This window comes from Panthera leo, chromosome B3, assembly GCF_018350215.1.
Source record: "Panthera leo isolate Ple1 chromosome B3, P.leo_Ple1_pat1.1, whole genome shotgun sequence".
In the NCBI taxonomy this organism is placed as follows: Eukaryota; Metazoa; Chordata; class Mammalia; order Carnivora; family Felidae; genus Panthera; species Panthera leo.
Genome location: NC_056684.1, coordinates 48,843,492 through 48,863,613, shown reverse-complemented (window position 1 = coordinate 48,863,613; position 20,122 = coordinate 48,843,492). Strand labels below are relative to the sequence as shown.

Below are 20,122 nucleotides of genomic sequence, written 5' to 3'. Positions count from 1 at the left end.
CAATGTACAAAAATCTGTTGCATTTCTGTACACTAATAATGAGCTATCAGAAAGAGAAATTAAGAAAGCATGGGGTGCCTGGGTGGCTCAGTTTGTTAAACATCTGACTTCAGGTCATGATCTTATAGTTCATGGGTTCGAGCCCCATGTCGGGCTCTATGCTGACATCTTGGAGCCTGGAGCCTGCTTCAGATTCTGTGTCTCCCTCTCTCTCTGTTCCTTCCCCATTCATACTCTGTCTCATAAAAGTAAATAATACTTAAAAAAAATTTAAAGAAAGCAATCCCATTTATAATTATATCAAAAGAACAAAATACCTAAAAATAAATTGAACCAAGGAGGTAAAAGACTTGTACACTGAAAACCATTAAGACATTAATGAAAAGAAACTGGAGAAGACACAAATAAATGGAATATTCCAGGCCTATGAATTAGAAGAATTAATATTGTTCCAGTGTCCAAACCATGCAAAGCAATCTACAGAGTCAATGAAATCTCTACGAAATTCCAATGTCCTTTTTCACAAAAATTGAAAACAACAATCCTAAAATTTGTATGGAACCAAAGAAAACCCTGAATAACCAAAACAATCTTGAGAAAGAACAAAGCTGGGGCAGCAAGCCCACAGATTTCAAACTACATTACAAAGCTACAGTAATTAAAACTTACAAGTATGGTATTGGCATGGTGCCTAGGTGGCTCACTCAGTTAAGCTATCCAACTGTTGGTCTCAGCTCAGGTCTTGATTTCAGGGTTGTGAGTTCAAGCTCCACACTGGGCTCCATGCTGGGCATGAAGCCTACTTTTTAAAAAATAAAAGTATGGTACTGGCATAAAAACAGACACACAGATCAATGATCTAGAACAGAGAGCCCAAAAATAAACGAATGCATATACGGCCAATTAATTTATGATAAAGGAACCAAAAATATATAATGGGGAGAGAACAGTCTCTTCAATAAATGATACTGGAAAAACTGGATATCCACCACATGCAAAAGAATAAAATTAAGCCATTACCTTACACCATACACAAAATTTAATTCAAAATGGATTAAAGACTTGGATGTAGGATCTGAAACCATAAAATTCATAGAAGAAAACACAGGTAGTAAATTTCTTGATAACTTGTCATAGTGATTTTTTGGATTTGACACCAAAAGCAAAGGCAAGAAAAGCAAAAACAAACAAGCAGAATTACACCAAACTAAGAAGCTTCTGCACAGCAAAGGAAATCATCAACAAAATGAAAACAAAAATCTACTAAATGAAATATTTGCAAATTAAAATCTTATAAGGGGCAACTCAACACCAAAAGTACAAACCATCCAATTAAAAAAAGAACAGAGGATCTGAATAGACATTTTACCAAAGAAGACATACAGGTGGCCAACAGGTACATTAAAAAATGTTGAATGTCACTAAATACTAGGGAAATGCAAATGGAAACCTCAGTGAGGTATCACCTCACAGCTGTTAGAATGGCTAGTATCAAAAAAGACAAGAAATAACAAGTGTTGGTGAGGATGTGGAGAAAAGGGAACCCTTGTACACTGTCAGGAGAAATGTAAATTGGTGCAACCATTACGGAAATCAGTATAGAGATTCCTCAAAAAATTAACAATAGAAGTACCACATGATCCAGTAACTCTACTTCCAAAGAAAATGAAAACACATATTCAAAAAGATATACAATGCCCCTCCCCATCTTTACTATAGCATTAATTACAACAGCCAAGGCATGGAAACAACCTAAGTGTCTACTGCTGGATAAATGGATAAAGAAAATATGGAATATATACACAGCAGGGTATTGTTCAGCCACAAGAAGGAATAAAATTTTGCCATTTACAACAATATGGATGAACCTTGAGGGCATTATGATAAGTGAAATAAATCAGAGAAAGACATACCATGTGATCTCACTTTTATGTGGAATCTAAAACAAACAAACAAAAAAAACCCTCAAGCTCATAGATACAGTGAACAAACTGGTGGTTACCAGCGATGGGGTGCTGGGTTAGGCAAAATGCATGAAAGGGGTCAAAAGGTATAAATTTCCAGTTATAAAACAAACCATGAGGGAAAAAAAGTACTGCTGATTTATCACATTACATTGTTTAATCAAGAAAAAAGACAATACAGACTTTTTTTTGGCCTTTATTCTCTTGATTTATTTAAAAACCTAAGATTTTTTTTAAAAAGCAGTAAGTTTTTATTTAATTTTTTTTCTTCCAAGTCTTTATTTAAATTCAAGTTAGTTAACATGTAGTGTAGTATTGGTTTCAGGAGAATTTAGTGATTCATCACTTACATACAATACCCAGTGCTCATCAAAACAAGTAACCTCCTCAATGCCCATCATTCATCTAGCCCATCACCCACTAATCTCTACTCCAGCAACCCTCAGTTTGTTCTCTATAGTTAAAAATCTCTTTAAGATGGTTTGCCTCCCTGTTTTTATCTTACCATATTTTTCCTTCCCTGCCTCTATGCTCATCTGTTTTGTTTCTTAAATTCCACATATGAGTGAAATCATATGGTACTTGTCTTCTCTGACTCATTTTGTTTAGCATAATACACTCCAGTTCCATCTACATTGTTGCAAAAGGCAGGATTTCATTCTTTTTGATTGCCAAGTAATACTCCGTTGTATATATATATACTACCTTTTCTTTATCCATTCATCTGTCAATGGACATTGGGCTCTTTCCATACTTTGGCTATTGTTGACAGTGCTGCTATAAATATGGGGGTGCATGTGCCCCTTCAAAGAAGTATTTTTGTATTCTTTGGATAAATACCTCGTAGTGCAATTGCTGGGTCGAAGGGCAGTTCTATATTTAACAAAAAGCAATAATTTTTAAAGTACAGTAATATGTACTGTTGAGTTATAACAAATACATATACCTAAATGGCAAAGCAGACCAAAGAGAGGGGGAGATAACAGAGTTTTATTTGAACAAACTTGCTATATTTTACTGGAATAGAATCAGTGCTTACTTGAAGTAGATTGTTAGAAGTTAAAGGTGCATATAGCAACCACTGAAAAGTTTTACAACTATATATACATACATATATATATATATACACATATATATATATGTGTGTATATATATATATATATATATATATATATGTAATAAAGGAGCTCTAGTTCCAGTTTTGACATGCAGAAAGCTTAGAAGTTGTTACTCCAATCCTTACAACAACAAAAGAAAGATGGACAAAGTGAAAAACAACTAGTTTTCTTGGACTCCTTAGAGAAGTGAGTTGCAGGGCAAACTGTTAGCCTGAAATCTGGACAGACAGGTGTATCCAAAACACACAAAGATGTAATTGCCTGTAGCAAAAATAACTAGAGCTATAAACTAGTAGGAACACTTAAATGGGTCATTTTGACAAAATACTAGAACTGAAGGGTGGACTAGCAGGACTACTGATAAAGTGTTTGAGGCCACAGTCTTGAGAAGTGCCCCTATATTTTTGTGGGCTTCACCTTCAGAAACCACATTAGGCTACATTGATGAAGCTCTGAATATTAACTTTGTGTCTCTGGCAGAGGGAGGGGAAGAATAATCATTGTGGATTACAGAAATACCCAGAGCACTCTCCTTAACAAAGATCTACTAGCCAGAGTAAAGGACCTTGCCAGAGCGGAAGTCCCTTACCTCTGCTGGGAAAGAAAATCCCTCCCACTTCAGTCTTCTCCAGCTTTCCTGTCCCACTTATGGGGAGAAGGAAATAGTCAGTAGTCAAGGATTCAAGAAAATAGACCAGGAACAGTGCAGTCAAGGAAGGGAATAGGAGGCAGTGGGAAAAAGCTGTCTCACTGGAGGAAAACTTGAAAGATCACAGCTCCAAGATACAGGCCCATGGAAAAAGTGATATTTAACTGAAAGTCTATGAATGCTTCTCTTCCCTTATAAATTTACTACCATACCTAGGGGGTTCCAGGATAATGAGAGTAGATTATATAAGAGAGAGTCTTATGATAAAAACTCTCACAGAAGAGGAATAGAAGCCCAAAGTCAAAGGGGGAGTTCAAAAAAAAAACAAAACAGACACCAGACGCCTCTGATACCAACAGCTACAGCTAACATTAAACATAGCCTAAATCCCAGCCACATTAAAATAAATCAGCCTAATAACCTGTTTCTACTACCTGATATAACATGTCTAGCTTTCAATACAAAATTGCAAGGCATGCCAAAGGCGTGTATATTTACATACATATTTAATGTTATATATGTTACAAAGTTCCCATTTGACTAGCCTTCAAATTCACGGGAACAAAACTAAAAGAATTGATGAAGAAAAATTATTTCTCAAATCAGATTTGGACTAATGGAAATGAGTTAATATATTTTTATATCCTACCCTTTATGTTTTCCTTTCTGCTCAGTAATAATCTTGTTCATTTCTGATAACAGCTTTTACAAACAGTTTCCTTTTTAGAGATGCTAAGTGCATTCTGCTACTTCCATCTCAAGACTTTGCTGTTGAGAAGATTAAGTACCATCTAACAATTTCAGTTCTTTCCATTTTTCTCTCAACAAAAGTATTTTTGCTTCCACACTCTCTTCTTTCCAAGGCTAACAAATATCCTAATGGGTATAATGAATGAATGAATGAATGAATGAATGAATGAATGAATGAATTTTAACCACACTTCTGGAAAAGATGAAAAAGTTTGAAGTAAACAAAAAAATGGACATGTATGATTGCTGAAAGTGTACTTCTATACAGATGTTGTGAATCTGGGATACACTTACACAAAAAGGATGTAGGTCAGCACATCTGACAAAATGTACACATAAGAAAAGCAGTGTCAGAGATACTGTCTTTTCTGATGACTACCTGTTAATAGCTAAAGTTAATTTCTCATATGCTTAGAAATTTGGTAGATTTACACAGAAAATTAGTAAATTATTATTACAGAAAAAAGAAATTAAAGGTAGAAAAAGTAATCATCAGAAGGTAAGTGTTGCTCCTTTTTAAAAAAAGGTTTTCTTATTATGAAAAAATATGCATTTATTATGGTGAGAACACAGAAAATACAAAAGAAAAAAGAAAAAAGAAAAAAAATTACTAGTGATGTCACTATTTTCTATTCATTTTCTATTTTCTATTCATTTTTTAATTATAAAAATAAGATTTTATATAATGATCTTTTCAAACTGCCAAATAACACACAGATATGCTACAATAATAACTGAAATGAAAAAGCCAATCTTTAAATCAAATAGAATTGCAAAGGCCCCTGAATAGCCAAAATATCTTGAAAAAAAAAACCTGGGGGGCTCATACTTTCTGACGACTATAAACAACAAAATGAAAAATAACAAGTTTTGGCAAGGATGTAGAAAAATTGGAATAATCACATATTGCTGAAGAGAATGCCAAATGGTACAGTCATTATGGAAAATTGTTTGGTGGCTCCTCAAAAAGTTAAATGTCCCAGCAATTCTACTCCTAGGTATATACACAAAAGAATTGAGAACAGGTACTCAAAAAAATAATTATAAGTGAACGTTCATAGCAGTGCTATTTACGATAGCTAAAAGGTGAAAAGAACTTAAATTTCCACCAACTGATGAACAAAGAAACAAACTGTGGTATATCCATACAACGGAGTATCGTTCAGCTATAAAAATGAATGAAGGTCTCACTTATGTTACAAAATGAATGAGGGACACCTGGGTGGCTCAGTCGGTTGAGTGTCCGACTTCAGCTCAGGTCATGATCTCACAGTCTGTGAGTTCAAGCTCTGAGTCAGGCTCTGTGCTGACAGCTCAGAGCCTGGAGCCTGTTTCCGATTCTGTGTCTCCCTCTCTCTCTGCCCCCTGCCCTGCTCATGCTCTGTCTCTCTCAAAAAGTAAATAAACATTAAAATAAATAAATAAATAAATGAACTCAAAAACATTATGCTAAGTGAAAAAAGGCAGATACCAAAGGTCATATATTGTATGTGAAATGTCCGGAATAGACAAATCCATAGAGACAGAAGGTAGATAAAGACTACAGAGGAGGATAGAAAAGTGAGTGACTGCTAATGGGTATGGGGTTCCTTTCTGAAGCGATGAAAATGTTCTGGAACTACATAGTCATGATGGTTGCATAACTTGTGATTAAGCTAAAAGCCATAGAATTGTATACTTTATTTTTTTTAATACTTTTATTTATTTATTTATTTTAATTTTTCTTTTACATTTATTTATTTTTGAGAGAGAGACAGAGCGTGAGCAGGGGAGGGGCAGAGAGGGAGGGAGACTCAGAATGTGAAGCACGCTCCAGGCTCTGAGCTGTCAGCACAGAGCCCTATGTGGGGCTCGAACTCACAAACCATGAGATCATGACCTGAACCAAAGTCAGACACTTAACCGGCTGAGCCACCCAGGAGCCCCCAGAATTGTACACCTTAAGAGTGAACTGTACAGTGTATGAAGGAAATCTCAAAACTGTTATTTTTAAAAAAGGAGTAAGTGTAGGGCAAATGATGGGATAAGAGAGGAAAAGACCAACCAAAAATAAAGGTTCTGCTTACCAATATCTGAAAGAATTAAAAATGGAGGAAAGGGGAATGGGTAGGTTTCAAAGATACATTTTAAATTAAAATGGCATTGAGGACCAAATCAAAACCACCATGAGATACCATCTCACACCCATTAGGATGGCTACTATCAAGACAAAAAGTCATAAAAGAGTTAAAGAATATTCATTAGCTCAAGTATATTTTCTGACCACAATGGCATGAAAGTAGAAATCAGTATCAAGGAAAACAAAAATTAACCAATATGTGGAGATTACACATTACTCCTGAAAAACAAATGGGTCAGAGAAGAAATCAAAAGGGAAATCAAAACATATATTGTAACAAATGAAAATGGAAACACAAAATACCAAAATCTATAGGATGAAGCAAAAACAATTTTAAAAGGGAAATTTATAGTAATAAACTCCTACCTTAAGAAAAAAGAAGGATCTCAAATAAACAACCTAACTTTACACCTTAAAGAATTAGAAAAAGCAGAATAAATTAAACCCAAAATTAGTAGAAGCAAAAAAATAATAAATATCAGAGCATAAAGAAATGCAGTAAGGCCTAGAATGATAATAGAAAAGATCAGTGAAACTAAGAGCTGGTTTTTTGAAAAGAAAAATAAAATTGAAAACTATTAAGCTAAACTAAGGTAAAAGGAGAGAAGACTCAAAAAATAAAATCAGAAATAAAAGAGGACACATCACAACTGACAACACAGAAATACTAAGGATCATAAAAAAGTAAAATGAATAATTATATGATAACAAAGTAGAAAACCTAAAAAAATGGATAAATTTACAGAAATGTACAACCTACAAGACTGAATCATGAAGACAAAACCTAAACAAACCAGTTATAGGAGAATGAATCAGTCATCAAAAACCTCCCAACAAAGAAAACTCCAGGATCAGATGGCTTCAGTAGTAAATTCCACCCAACATTTAGAAAAGGATACATACACATCATTTTTGAAAACCTTCTAAAAAAGTGAAGGGGGGAACACTCCCAGACTCATTTTATTAGGCCAGCACTACCCACATACCAGTCAAATAAGAACACTACATGAAAAGAATACCATAGGCCAATATCCCTGATGAATATAGATGCAAAAATTCTCAACAAAATATTAGCAAACCAAATTCCAGAGTACACTGAAAGGATTATACACCATGACCAAATGAGATTCATTCCTGGGATGCAGGATGGTTTAACATATGCAAATCAATCAATGTCATACATCAGTTTAACAAAATCAAGGATTAAAATCATTTGGTCATCTCAATAGATGTAGAAAAGCGTTTAGCAAAATTCAACATCCTTCCATGATAAAAACTTTCAACAAATTAGATCTATATGGAACATAGCTCAAAATGAGGGCCATATATGACAAACCCATAGCTGACATCATACTCAATAGTGCAAAGTCAAAAGCTTTTCCTCTAAGATCAGGAACAAGACAAGAATGTCCACTATCACCACCTCTACTCAACATAGTACTGAAGTCCCAGCCAGAGCCATTAGGCAAAAAAAAAAAAAAAAAAAAAAAAAAAAGTAAGAAAAGCCATCCAAATTGGAAAGGAAGATATAAAAGTATCTAGATTTGCAGGTGACATACAGAGAAAACTCTAAGAACTCCAAAAAAGAAGAAAAAAAAAAAAAAACCCTGTTAGAACTAATAAATGAATCCAGTACAGCTGCAAGGCACAAAGTCCATATAAAAAAAAATCAGTTACATTCCTATACTAACAACAAACTATCAGAAAGAGAAAATAAGAAGAAATCTCATTTACAACAGCATAAAAAAGAATAAAATACTTAGGAACAAATTTAACCAAAGAGGTGTAATATCTATACAATGACAACTACAAAATGCTGCTGAAAGAAATTGAAGACACAAATAAATCTTGAAGGATTGGAAGAATATTGTTAAAATGGCCATGCTACCCAAAGTGATCTACAGATTCATTACAACCCCTATCATAATTCCAATAGCATTTTTCACATCAATAGAAAAAACAATCCTAACATTTGTATGGAATCAAAAAAGATTCTAATTAGTTAAAGCAATCTTCGGCAAGAAGAAAAGCTGGAGTGTCACACTTTCTAATTTTAAACTATATTACAAAGCTAGAGTAATCAAAACAGTATGGTATTACCATTAAAACAGACATATAGATCAATGAAACAAAATAGAGAGCCCAGAAACAAACCTATGCATGTATGATCACCTAATTTTTAACAAAAGCACTAAAAATGTACAAAGACGCAAAGATAGTCTGTTCAGTAAATGGTGCTAGAAAAAAATGGATATTCACATGCAAAAGAATGAAACTGGAACCCTACCTTACACCACACACAAAAACGAACTCAAAATGGATTAAAGACTTGAATGTAAGATCCAAAACCTAAAACTCCTAGACGAAAATATAGGTGATAAGCTCCTTGACATTGATTTGGAAATGGTTTTTTAGATTTGACACCAAAAGCAAAGGCAACAAAAGCAAAAATAAGGTGGGACTACATCTTAAGAGCTTTTGCACAGCAAAAGAGAACACCAACAATATAAAAAAGTAATGTACTGAATGGGAGAAATATATGTAAACCACAGGGCCAATAAGGGATTAATATGCAAAATACAGAAGACTCATAACTCAATAGCAAGAAAATAAATTAAAAACTTTTAAATGTACCAAGGACGTGACTAGTCATTTTTCAAAAGAAGATACACAAATGACTAACAGGTATATATATTCAAAGGAAATGAAGTCACTATCTCCAGGAGATGTCTACACTACCACGTTTAGTGAAGCATTATTCAAGATAGCCAAGATATAGAAACAATCTTCCAAATCCATTAATGGATGAATGGATTGAAATGTGATATATGTATATATACACACATGCACATTCATTCTGTTCATTATACACACACATTCATTCTGTTCGTTATATACACACACATATATATACATACTATGCATGTTATATATAACATATATACTGCATGGTATCATTTATACATCAAATTAAAAAAAAAAATTGAACTCACAGAAACAGAATAGAAAGAATGGTGGTTGCCAGGGGCTAAGAGGCAGGGTAAATGGGGAGGAGTTGATGATAGGGTACAAATTTTCAGCTATAAGTGCTGAGATCTAATGTAAGGATAACTATATGAAGTGATATATGTGTTAATTAACTTCACTAAGGGATTCCTTTCACAATGTATATGTATAGCTAATGTTCACATTATATACTTTAAATATATTAGAATTTTGTCAATTACACCTCAGTAAAATTAAAAAAAAAAAAAATAGAAGCTTAAAAATAAAGCAAAAGCCACCATGGTACACTTTGAAGGAGAAACAAACAAAACAAAGTGTATTTGGTCTGTAAAACTTGTCAATAAGAAATATCAAAGACAGGGGTGCCTGGATGGCTGAGTCAGTTGAGCGTCCAACTTTGGCTCAGGTCATAATCTCGCAGTCTGTGAGTTCAAGCCCTACATAGAGCTCTGTGCTTACAGCTTGGAGTCTGGAGTCTCCCTGTCTCTCTGCCCCTCCCCTGCTCACACTCTCTCTTTCTCTCTCAAAATTAAATGAACATTTAAAAAATTTAGGAAAAAAAAAAGAAATATCAAAGACAGAAAAGGTGAAAAATAAAATTCAAAAGGAATAGTGATACAAAGACTGGGTATATGAACAGCATAATTGTCTTATGATGGCAATAACTGTTAATAACAAATAAGGTAAGACAATGAAGACTTCACATATAAAGAGTTGGTCAAAGGAGTTAGAACAGGAGTTACCAAAAGCACAGAGCACTAAAGATGGGTTTATAGGGAAAATGCTAATTATGTAAAAGGAAGAAACAGGATTATGAGCAAATCAATAGGGCTAACAGGGTACTGACATATACTGAAAGGAAAGAAGATGCAGAAAAAGGAGGGGCTGGGGGATACAAAAAATGCTAGAAACATTAAAATTACTAATAAAAAATAGAATAAAAAATGGCCAAGTAGTTCCTTGCGGTATTTTTGTACATTGTACACTCTTCCAATAAACAGCGTATGTGGTTTCACAGATAAGAATTTTTTTTAACATTATTTTAGATAGAGAGGCACAAGTGAGCAGGAGACAGGGACAGATGGAGGGATGGAGGGATGGAGGGATGGAGGGATGGAGGGATGGAGGGATGGAGGGAGAGGGAAAGAAAGAGAGAGAGAGAGAGAGAGAGAGAGAGAATCCCAAGCAGATTCTGTGCTGTCAGCACGGAGCCTGACACGGGGCTCAATCCCCGGGCCCCAGGATTATTACCTGAGCTGAAATCAACCCCCACAGATAAGAACTTTTTAAGGCACTATAGTATAATCTAGACAACTCCAGAAAGCAACTCATACTTCATCTGCATGATTAGGCAAAATTTGTTTCACAGGTTGAGATTTCTGGGTTTTATCTTTAAGAAAAAGAAGAAAGCACCTCAAAATTGATCTACCTAGGTTAAAAGTTCAGAGGACAAAAGTCAAGTAGTACTTACCCTGAAGTAGAAAACAAAAGGAAAACTCAAAAGAGAACAGGGCAATCTATAAAACAAATAGTAAATAAGATAGGAAATCTAGGCAATAGCAGTCAACACTGTCCAATAGAGCATGTTTCAGATTAGTTTGGCATCTGTATTCCAAACTTTCATTAATCACCTCAAAACCTATAACTCTGCCTCAATCTCTTTCCCTCTTGCCTCCTTCATCCTGAGGGGAGAGAAAAAAAAAAAGGATTCTTTTAACTATCTGTGTATTTAAGAATTTTCCAAATACTTAGTTATTCCTTAGTCCTGCCCTCTAGTGTCAAAAGATAAAATACCCCACAGGGCAACTGGGTAGATCAGTCGGTTAAGCATCAGACTCTTGATTTTGGCTCAGATCTCATAGTTGATGACATCAAGCCCCGAGTTGGGGGTCTGCACTGACAGTGTGGAGCCTACCTGAGATCCTCTCCCTGTCTCTCTGCCCCTTCCACTTCTCTCTCTCTCCTTCTCTCTCTCTCCTCCCCCTGACTCTTTGTCTCTCCAAAGTAAATAAATATTTAAAAAATATATCCTGCTATTACTTAAGAGTAATTTTTTCACTGGTTCACCTTCATCCCACCCATTCCATCATCATCAATTCCCTGCTTTGGTTGTATTATCAACCTTTCCTTTACTGGCCTCTTATTCAACATGTAAATATGTTCAAAGTCTTTCTATCTTAAAAATACAAAAGTTCTGCCTCCACACTACAAGCACTTCACACTCAATAGCCAGAATGAACTTTTCCAAAATACAAACCCTATTAACTTGATATTCTTGCTGAAAATTGCTAAAGAGTGCCCCATTACCTTCAGGAAAATTTTCAAAATATTAAGATTTTATTTCTGACCAACAAATGTTCCCTCACTGTGCCACTTTCTGTCATGTGCTTATTCAAGCTGTCTGTAATTTTTCCATTTATTCTCCAGGTACCTGTGACTCATTCTCCAGTATTGGGCACAAACAACACTGCCTCATATTTCCTGCCCATACTCTCAGACTGAGATACCAGTCTTTTGTCAGTGTTCTCTTTTTATCCTCCCATGACCTCTCATGCATCCTCTGGTGCAATCTGTTTTTCTCGCCTGTCACTTTCTCTGTACCATGAGTAAACTGAAAGTGAAGACTGACTTGTTCAACTCTGTAGCAACACCTTTCACAGTATTCAACAAATGACTATAAAGTGAACAAATGATAGATCAGCAGCAAAGATAGTGAAGAGCTGATTCTGTAAAATTAGTTTGAAGAAACAAAGACTTCATGATTCATGTGAACAGGTGTCAAACTGATTATCATTTCTAATATCACTTTAAAATTTTTTTTTTAACGTTTATTTACTTTTGAGACACAGACAGACAGAGGATGAACGGGGGAGGGTCAGAGAGAGAGAGGGAGACACAGAATCTGAAACAGGCTCCAGGCTCTGAGCTGTCAGCACAGAACCTGACGCGGGGCTCGAACTCACCAGCCGTGAGATCATGACGTGAGCCGAAGTCGGACGCTTAACCGACTGAGCCACCCAGGCACCCCCTAATATCACTTTATAACATCTAAAGCAATTGTTTTATGGGTTTACAAGGGAGCCAACAAAACAGCCTGTCTTCCACTGGGCCTTGTTATATGCCGATGTAGATCATCAGCCTAGGATAAAATAGACACAAAGAAAATGCAGTGCTAAAGATGATGCAGACAGATGGAATCAGAGCCTTGAATGAACTACATCTGATCACTGCTTTATCACTGAACTTGCAAAGTGGCCCCAAATTCCTCCCATCCTATATGCATGCCCCTTTACAATGTGATTTAATCCCTCTTTCCTAGAAGAGGTGTAGTCTTTCTCCAGCCCTTGAATCTGAGCTTGCAATATGACATATTTTGGCTAATGAAACATTAGTAAATATGATACAGCAAAAGCTTTAAAAGTGCTTATTCAAGCTTACCTTCCAGGCAAGGTTTCAGACACTTGAGCGAGGCCATTCTAGAATATCCAGCCATAACAAATCCAGCCCCAAACCACAAAAAATGCCTCACCAACATACAGAATGTTAAGAAATAAGTATTTGTGCCTTTAAGTCGCTAAATTTTGGATAGTTTATTACACAGTGTTATTGACTGGATGTTTCTGTGTCCCCAAATTAATCTATGGAAGACTTAATCCCCAGGGTAGCTATATTTGGAAAACAGGCCTTTGATGAAGTAATTAAGGTTAAATGAGGTCATAAGGGTGGGGCCGGATAGAACAGGATTAGTGTCCTAGTAAGAGGAGACACCTGATTTCTTTCCTTGTCTCTCTCTCTGTCTCTTTCTCTCTCTCTCTCTCTCTCTGCCAACTGCAAACCAGAATAGACTCCTCACCCAAAACTGACTTTGCTGGACCTCAATCTGACTTCGAGACTCCAGAACTGTTACAACTCTCTGTTGTTTAAGCCTTCCAATCTGTGGTATTTTGTTATGGTAGCCCAACCAGACTAATACAGCACAGTGAAGTGACATTATAATGAGTCTTAGCACCAGCCCTGCTAATTATTTAAAAAAAAAATTTTTTTTAACATTTATTTATTTTTGAGACAGAGAGAGACAGAGCATGAACGGGGGAGGGTCAGAGAGAGAGGGAGACACAGAATCTGAAACAGGCTCCAGGCTCTGAGCAGTCAGCACAGAGCCCGACACGGGGCTCGAACACACATACGGCGAGATCGTGACCTGAGCCGAAGTCGGACGCTTAACCGACTGAGCCACCCAGGCGCCCCAGTTATTTTTAAAAGATTACTACTAAAAACTGTTCTTTCTTGAGATGTAATTCAAATTTTAAGTTAAGTTTTTGGTTTAAGCTAATAACATGTTGCCTTTTGTTGTTGTATCTCTTCATCTACTCTTACTGAACCATGAAAGTTCTTTTCTGAATGTCTAACATCAGACAGAGTAAAAAAAAAATCTGTGTCTATCCATCAAACTAGAATGTTGCTACTGTCACAGGGTATTAGAGCAAGGTATTCACATTAATTAATTCAAATATTTGAGTACCTACTATTTAACTTGGCAATGGCTATAATAAGGAAGAAAGAAAACATAATCCCAACTCTGAATTCTATTGAAGGAAAGAAACAAACAACATGGACAGTTTGGAGTAAAGGCTATAGACTTACCATAGGTTCTATCCACTTTAACATAATCTACAGCTTCACATTTTATACACTAACACCCCTAAAACCATCTTTCCAAATACCAAAGTCAGGCTTTCAGATATCGGTATACTAATAACTTCGAGACATAACATGGTGGTACTGCCAGGTTTATTATTTTACCAATACAGAAGAATGCATACCATTATTTAACTATTTTATTAGTTCAGTAAATATTTGTCCGTTACCACAAATTTTATATTATTTTGCTTTTATTTTTTAAAATTCAGGAAAATGATAAAATCAAAAGGCTGATAGCAGCAATAACACAATAAAGAAAAGATGGAACTCAAATATACTGAAAGCAGGAATCTTTGGTCAGCTGACCATGTGTTCAATTTTCAAGTAAAAGACAAAGTATACAAATAACCATAGGCGCATGCACACACGTGCTCTCTCTATATATATGTATACACACACACATATATATAAAGTCAAGTAGAAGTAATGAAACAAGTGGAGAAACCTTTGGAATTATGAACTGTTCATTATGAATAAAATAGTAGTAATCCAAATACAAAAGAAGAGACTTGGATCCACAGAGCTCTTCATGAAATGTTAGTTATAGATTCCTTAATCATTTCAAGATGTCAACATGAGAATAGAGATAAGAAATTACTTGTAAAGGGGTGCTTGAGTGGCTCAGTTGGTTGTGCATCGGACTTTGGCTCAGGTCATGATCTCACCGTTCATGGGTTCATGGGTTCGAGCCCCTTGTCGGGCTCTGTGCTGATAGCTGGTCAGAGCCTGGAGACTGCTTCAGATTCTGTGTCTCCTTTTATCTCTGCCCCTCCCCCATTCATGCTCTGTCTCTGTTTCTCAAAAATAAATGTAAAAAAAATTTTTTTAATAAAAAAAAATTACTTGTTAAAATTAGTCAGAATAGGTAAATCTATAAAGACAGAAAGTGGATTACTGGTTGCCTGGACCTGGAGTGGGTGGGAGGAATGGTGAGTGACTCCTAGTGGGCACACGGTTTCTTTTTGAGGTGATAAAAATGTCCTAAAATTGATTGTGGTGATAGTTGCACATCTCTAAAAATACAACAAACTAATAAATTATAAGCTTTACATGAGTGAATTGTATGGTATGTGAATTATATCTCAAAAAATATATTGCTGATTAAAAGCTTTAACTTGAAAGCCTCAACAGTTAAAAAAAGATACTAATATGTCAATATTTAGTGTTTAACTAGGCTCTTTTTTTAATTTTTTTAAGTTTATGTATTTATTTTGAGAGAGCAGTGGGGAAGGAGCGAGAGAGAGGAAAAGAGAGAGAATCCCAAGCAGGCTCCCCATTGACAGCAGAGTCCAGAGCCTGATGCAAGGCTTGAACTCAGAAACTGTGCAATCATGACCTGAGCCAAAACCAAGAGTCGGACCAACTGAGCCACTCAGGCACCTCAAGACTCTTCTTGTTTTAAATAATCATGTCCATTATTTCAAGATTTAAAAATAAGTAAAACACTTCTATCATACAACCTTACCATTTTTTTACTACCTTGGAAAAAGAACATTCTTCCTGAAACAAGTAAATCTATTGTTCAATCTTTATATCCTCCATTTTCATATAGATTTTCAGGAACACATGTAAGTGTAGATAGCCTACATAACATAATAAGTCCTATAACCAAAGCATGAACAAAGACTTGAGGAAGTACAGTGATTGTAATAAATTATCCTTACACAGTTTACTATTATCTCTTTAATTAGAGGACTTTCCTATCAATCTGCAACTTACCTGCATCATAACATTTAGTGCATATTTTTGATCTTCTCGCCTTGCTGCAGCTTTTGCTTCTGTAGCTTCTTTTGCTCTTTCTTGTGCTTGTAAAATAGATTTTTCCCTTATTCTTTGCATCATCTCTTTGTCAACTAAAACATAAGAAATATCATTAAATTAGGATTATGATGAATGATTTATTTAGGAAAAAACTGTCTGACATACTGATCCAAGATGAGATTTTGGGAGGGACCCAACTTCACATGGAAAAATGAAAACATTTTTCAATATTAAACTGGCCAAGAAGCTAACATTAAAAGGCAAGCAAGCAACTGTAACAGCAATAAATTACTACAGAGGGAGATAATGACGGGGCGTGGGGGAGGAGGATGAGAGAAAGTAGGAACAACAGAAAAGGTGAATAAGATGGGAACGATGAGGATGGGGAGAGGGACATAAAAGGGAGAGAAAGGGTAATGAAATGAGAGAGGGAAAGGGGTGCAGAGAGGGGGAGGGGACAGGATGGAGGGAAATGTACACATTTATCCCCCTCCCTCTCTGTCAAGAAACCAGGACTATTTGCTTATAAACCTAATCACAATAAATATCACATGAGGTCTCCCACAAGAGGAGGGTTTTTTTTTGTGATATACTAACATGTTCTTCATTAATGCATTAAATAATATATAACAAGTGTAATAAATACTCTCAAAGTATTTTAATGAGTATAAAAGATAAAGGTACTTGTGATATAAATGTATTTGTGATATTTGTATTTTTGATACAATTGTTGTCTGTTGCCTACATTCATAGTTGAAGGGAATGCTAAATTTCAGTGGAGGTTCAATTGAATTAGGGGCAATCCTCTCTCTCTGCAAAGAGAGCTTTGCTATTATTCTTCCTTTCTAATCTTATATTTTAATAAACTTTTGCCTGTTGTTCCAAAAAAAAGTATGGAATTAAAAAAAATTTTAAGTCTACTTACTTATTGGGGGGATGGAGACAGGGAGGGGGAGAAGGGGAGAGGGGGAGAAGGGGAGAAGGGGAGAAGGGGAGAGGGGGAGAGGGGGAGAGGGGGAGGGGGGGAGAGGGGGAGAGGGGGAGGGGGGGAGAGGGGGAGAGGGGGAGAGGGGGAGAGGGGGAGAGGGGGAGAAGGGGAGAGGGGGAGAAGGGGAGAAGAGAGGGGGCAGAGAAGGGGGGAGAGAAGGGGGGAGAGAAGGGGGGAGAGAGGGGGGGAGAGAGGGGGGGAGAGAGGGGGAGGGAGGAGGAGGGGGAGAATCCCAAGCAGGCTCCACATTATCAGTGCAGAGCCCAGCATGGGGCTCTAAACCATGAACTGTGAGATCATGACCTGAGCCAAAATGATGACAAATCAGATTTTTAACTGACCGAGCCACCCAGGCTCCCCTGGAATTTTAACTTTGAAAGAAACTGTCTTAAAAAGAAAAAAAAAAAAAAAAAGCATGGCATTTTTATTCATTCAAGATCTTGACTAGGGCTTAAGGACTAAAATTAAGTCTGAAGCCTCCCCCAACCCACTTCCTGTTATAACAGAATGGAGACAGCTGGACCGGCTTTAAGGGCAAAAATAATTAAAAGAACCTACTTTCACTTCTAAAAAATGAAAAATATACCAAGAAAGAAGTCAGGAGGAAAAAATGGAGCAAATATGTTTTGAATAATGAGGCAGGCTTGGCATATAGACTGCAGTTCCACATAATTTATGTGAAAACCAGTATTTTTAAAGAAATAATTTCACTGAATTGCATGTGTAACTGAGTTTGATTTCTAAAGGAATCTCAAACCTTGTTTCTGAAGTAAAATCAATGTTCATTACTTGTTATATAAGCTAGTTTTAAGACTGTTCTGATTAGTGTAAATCAGAGGTTGGGAAACTACGGCCAAATCTGACCTGCTGCCTATTTTCCTCTAGCACACAAGCTAAGAATAATTTTTATATTTTTAAATAGTTGAAAAATCAAAATAATATTTTGTGACAAGATAAAATTCAAATTTCAGTGTCAATAAACATGAATGGTCTATTGGCTGCTTTTGAGACCATATGGCCCATAATATTCAAAATACTATCTGGTCCTATATAGAAAAATATTTCTTAAACCTTGGTTTAAATGGTCAAAGTGTGGAATGGATGACCATAAGACCATGAAAAAGAAGAATCAAGTAAATGTGCAATGAAAGCAGATGTAAAAAAGAGGAAGATCATGGTTAGGAAAGAAAAAAAAAAACTCTTCAGTTAGTCTGGCAATCACTAAAGAAATTAAAGTAACCTCAGTATGGTAATCTACCTTAACCAATATTTTCTGAGCTGAACACCAGACTTTAGAGAAAAATCTACCTGGTCCTGGGGATTACAAAATTAAATTCCACTGCAAAATACCAAGAAAAGAGTAATATCAAGAATGATATTCACCTCCCCATTCTCAGTAATTCCTACTCAAGGCTTAACGCCAGAGACCTACGAGAAATTTCAGGCAACAGACATAAACCCCTAGAATATAAGACAACTACAACAGGGAGGAAGGAAATAGAGGTAAAGCAGTAGAGGGCAATTACTGACCCACAAAGCCAATCTTGGTAGAAGAACAGAGTACTTATTAAGGGAATAGAGAACAGGGCATCTCAGCTTTGTACATTATAATCCCTGGGAAGTTTTTTTGAAACTACCGATACCTGTGCCGCACTCCCATAAACTGATTTGATTAAACTAGGCTGAGTTTCAGACATCTGTGTTATTTAAAAGTTTTGTAGATGAGTCAAAGAATCACTGCTCTAGAGTCAAACTGCTAGGGCTGCAGTTCCAGTCTGCCACTTACTTGTTGTGTGACCTGTGCCAATTATTCAACCCTTCTGTGCCTCCGTAGCCTAACCTTTAAAAAAAAAAAAAACAAAAAAACTGGCAGGGCAGGGGATGGTAACCTAATAGGGTGTTCCTGGGATTACCAGATGTGTTAATGCCTACACAAAATAAGGTCATATCAAGAGGCCTTAGCCTATGAAGATACAAGTCCACATCTGCTTGAGAACTAATACAAATTGCGCTCTAACTTTTGAATTATTCAATCTTTAAGTAATTTATCTTAAGTGTCAGCTGAAGCACTATATCCTTTAAACCATGTTCATGTTCCTATTTTTCTTCTACTAGAGAAACAACTGTTTTGAAAGAGAATTTTTTTTAAAGGTATAAAATACAAAACACACAACCAGATGAACACCTTTGAATAAAAACACTTACCACCTGGCAGTGAAAGGGTTTCCCACATGGCCACTTCTTTTTTATATAAGGTGAATATAATAGTGTCATTCCCAATCTTGGCTTTGCTGTTCTCATCATCTATGGGCGCACAGAGAAACACTTCAAATAAAAATGGAGGAAAGTTGACCTATTCAGAAGGGGGGGTAAACGGAGGTTAATTTAGTTACACAAAATAAAGACTAAGTCTTTAAGAAAAAAAAGGGATAGGCGCCAAAATCATTTTGACATGCCTGCTATAAATTTATTCGAGGTCCCATAAGATTAACAAGGCATATGAGGAAATCCTAGATAAGAATAAGGTCTGATCTGATGACATCTGTCTAAAGATGAGGTGTCACCTGATGGAATTCGGTTTGAAAAAATAGAACTAAATTTTAGGACGCTTATTTGCAACAACGCGCCCATGGAGTCTTCGGATCACGTCCCCGAGGGCCCTTCAGGCACAGCTCGAGTTCCTACCTTCAGATAGTTTTCCGTGCAAAACACGTCCGCGTCCCTGACGGAGACGCCTCGGAGGGGCACAGAGATAAACACCGAAGTCTTCGTCTGCTGCCAGGTGTAATCGCTAACCTGCAGAGGCATCTCGGGAGGCGGTAGTAACCGAGGATTCGGCTGTTTAGGACAAGCACCTGCTCGGTTGCTAGGGAAGCCGGGGTTACCAAGCGCCAGCCCTTCCGGGTCAGGCCCGGCTGCGGCGCCCCGCGTTCCCAGCGTGCCCCGGGCGCGCCCCTTCCACCGCCCTGTCATCTCCCCGTGAGCTTCTCTTGTGACTGCCGGGGCATCTTGCCGCCGGTGATGCCACCTCTCTGGCTCTTATCCGGTACCTGCGGTCTGAGTGAA

The 20,122-nt window shown here is 36.6% G+C and overlaps 1 protein-coding gene across 4 annotated transcripts in view; it reads right to left on the bottom strand.

Moving 5' to 3' along the window:
* The window catches only part of DNAAF4 (dynein axonemal assembly factor 4), a 69,423-nt gene extending 49,507 nt beyond the window's left edge, over positions 1-19,916 (bottom strand). For all 4 annotated transcript variants that reach the window (XM_042941952.1, XM_042941951.1, XM_042941949.1 and 1 more), the window contains exons 1-3: positions 19,742-19,916; positions 19,262-19,409; positions 16,027-16,160 (exon numbers count right to left, since the gene is read on the bottom strand). In XM_042941952.1, coding sequence (XP_042797886.1) covers positions 16,027-16,160; positions 19,262-19,409; positions 19,742-19,864 — 405 coding nt within the window. In that variant the 5' untranslated portion in view covers positions 19,865-19,916. The remainder of the gene's footprint in view (positions 1-16,026; positions 16,161-19,261; positions 19,410-19,741) is intronic.
* Between the last annotated feature and the right edge of the window lie 206 nt (positions 19,917-20,122).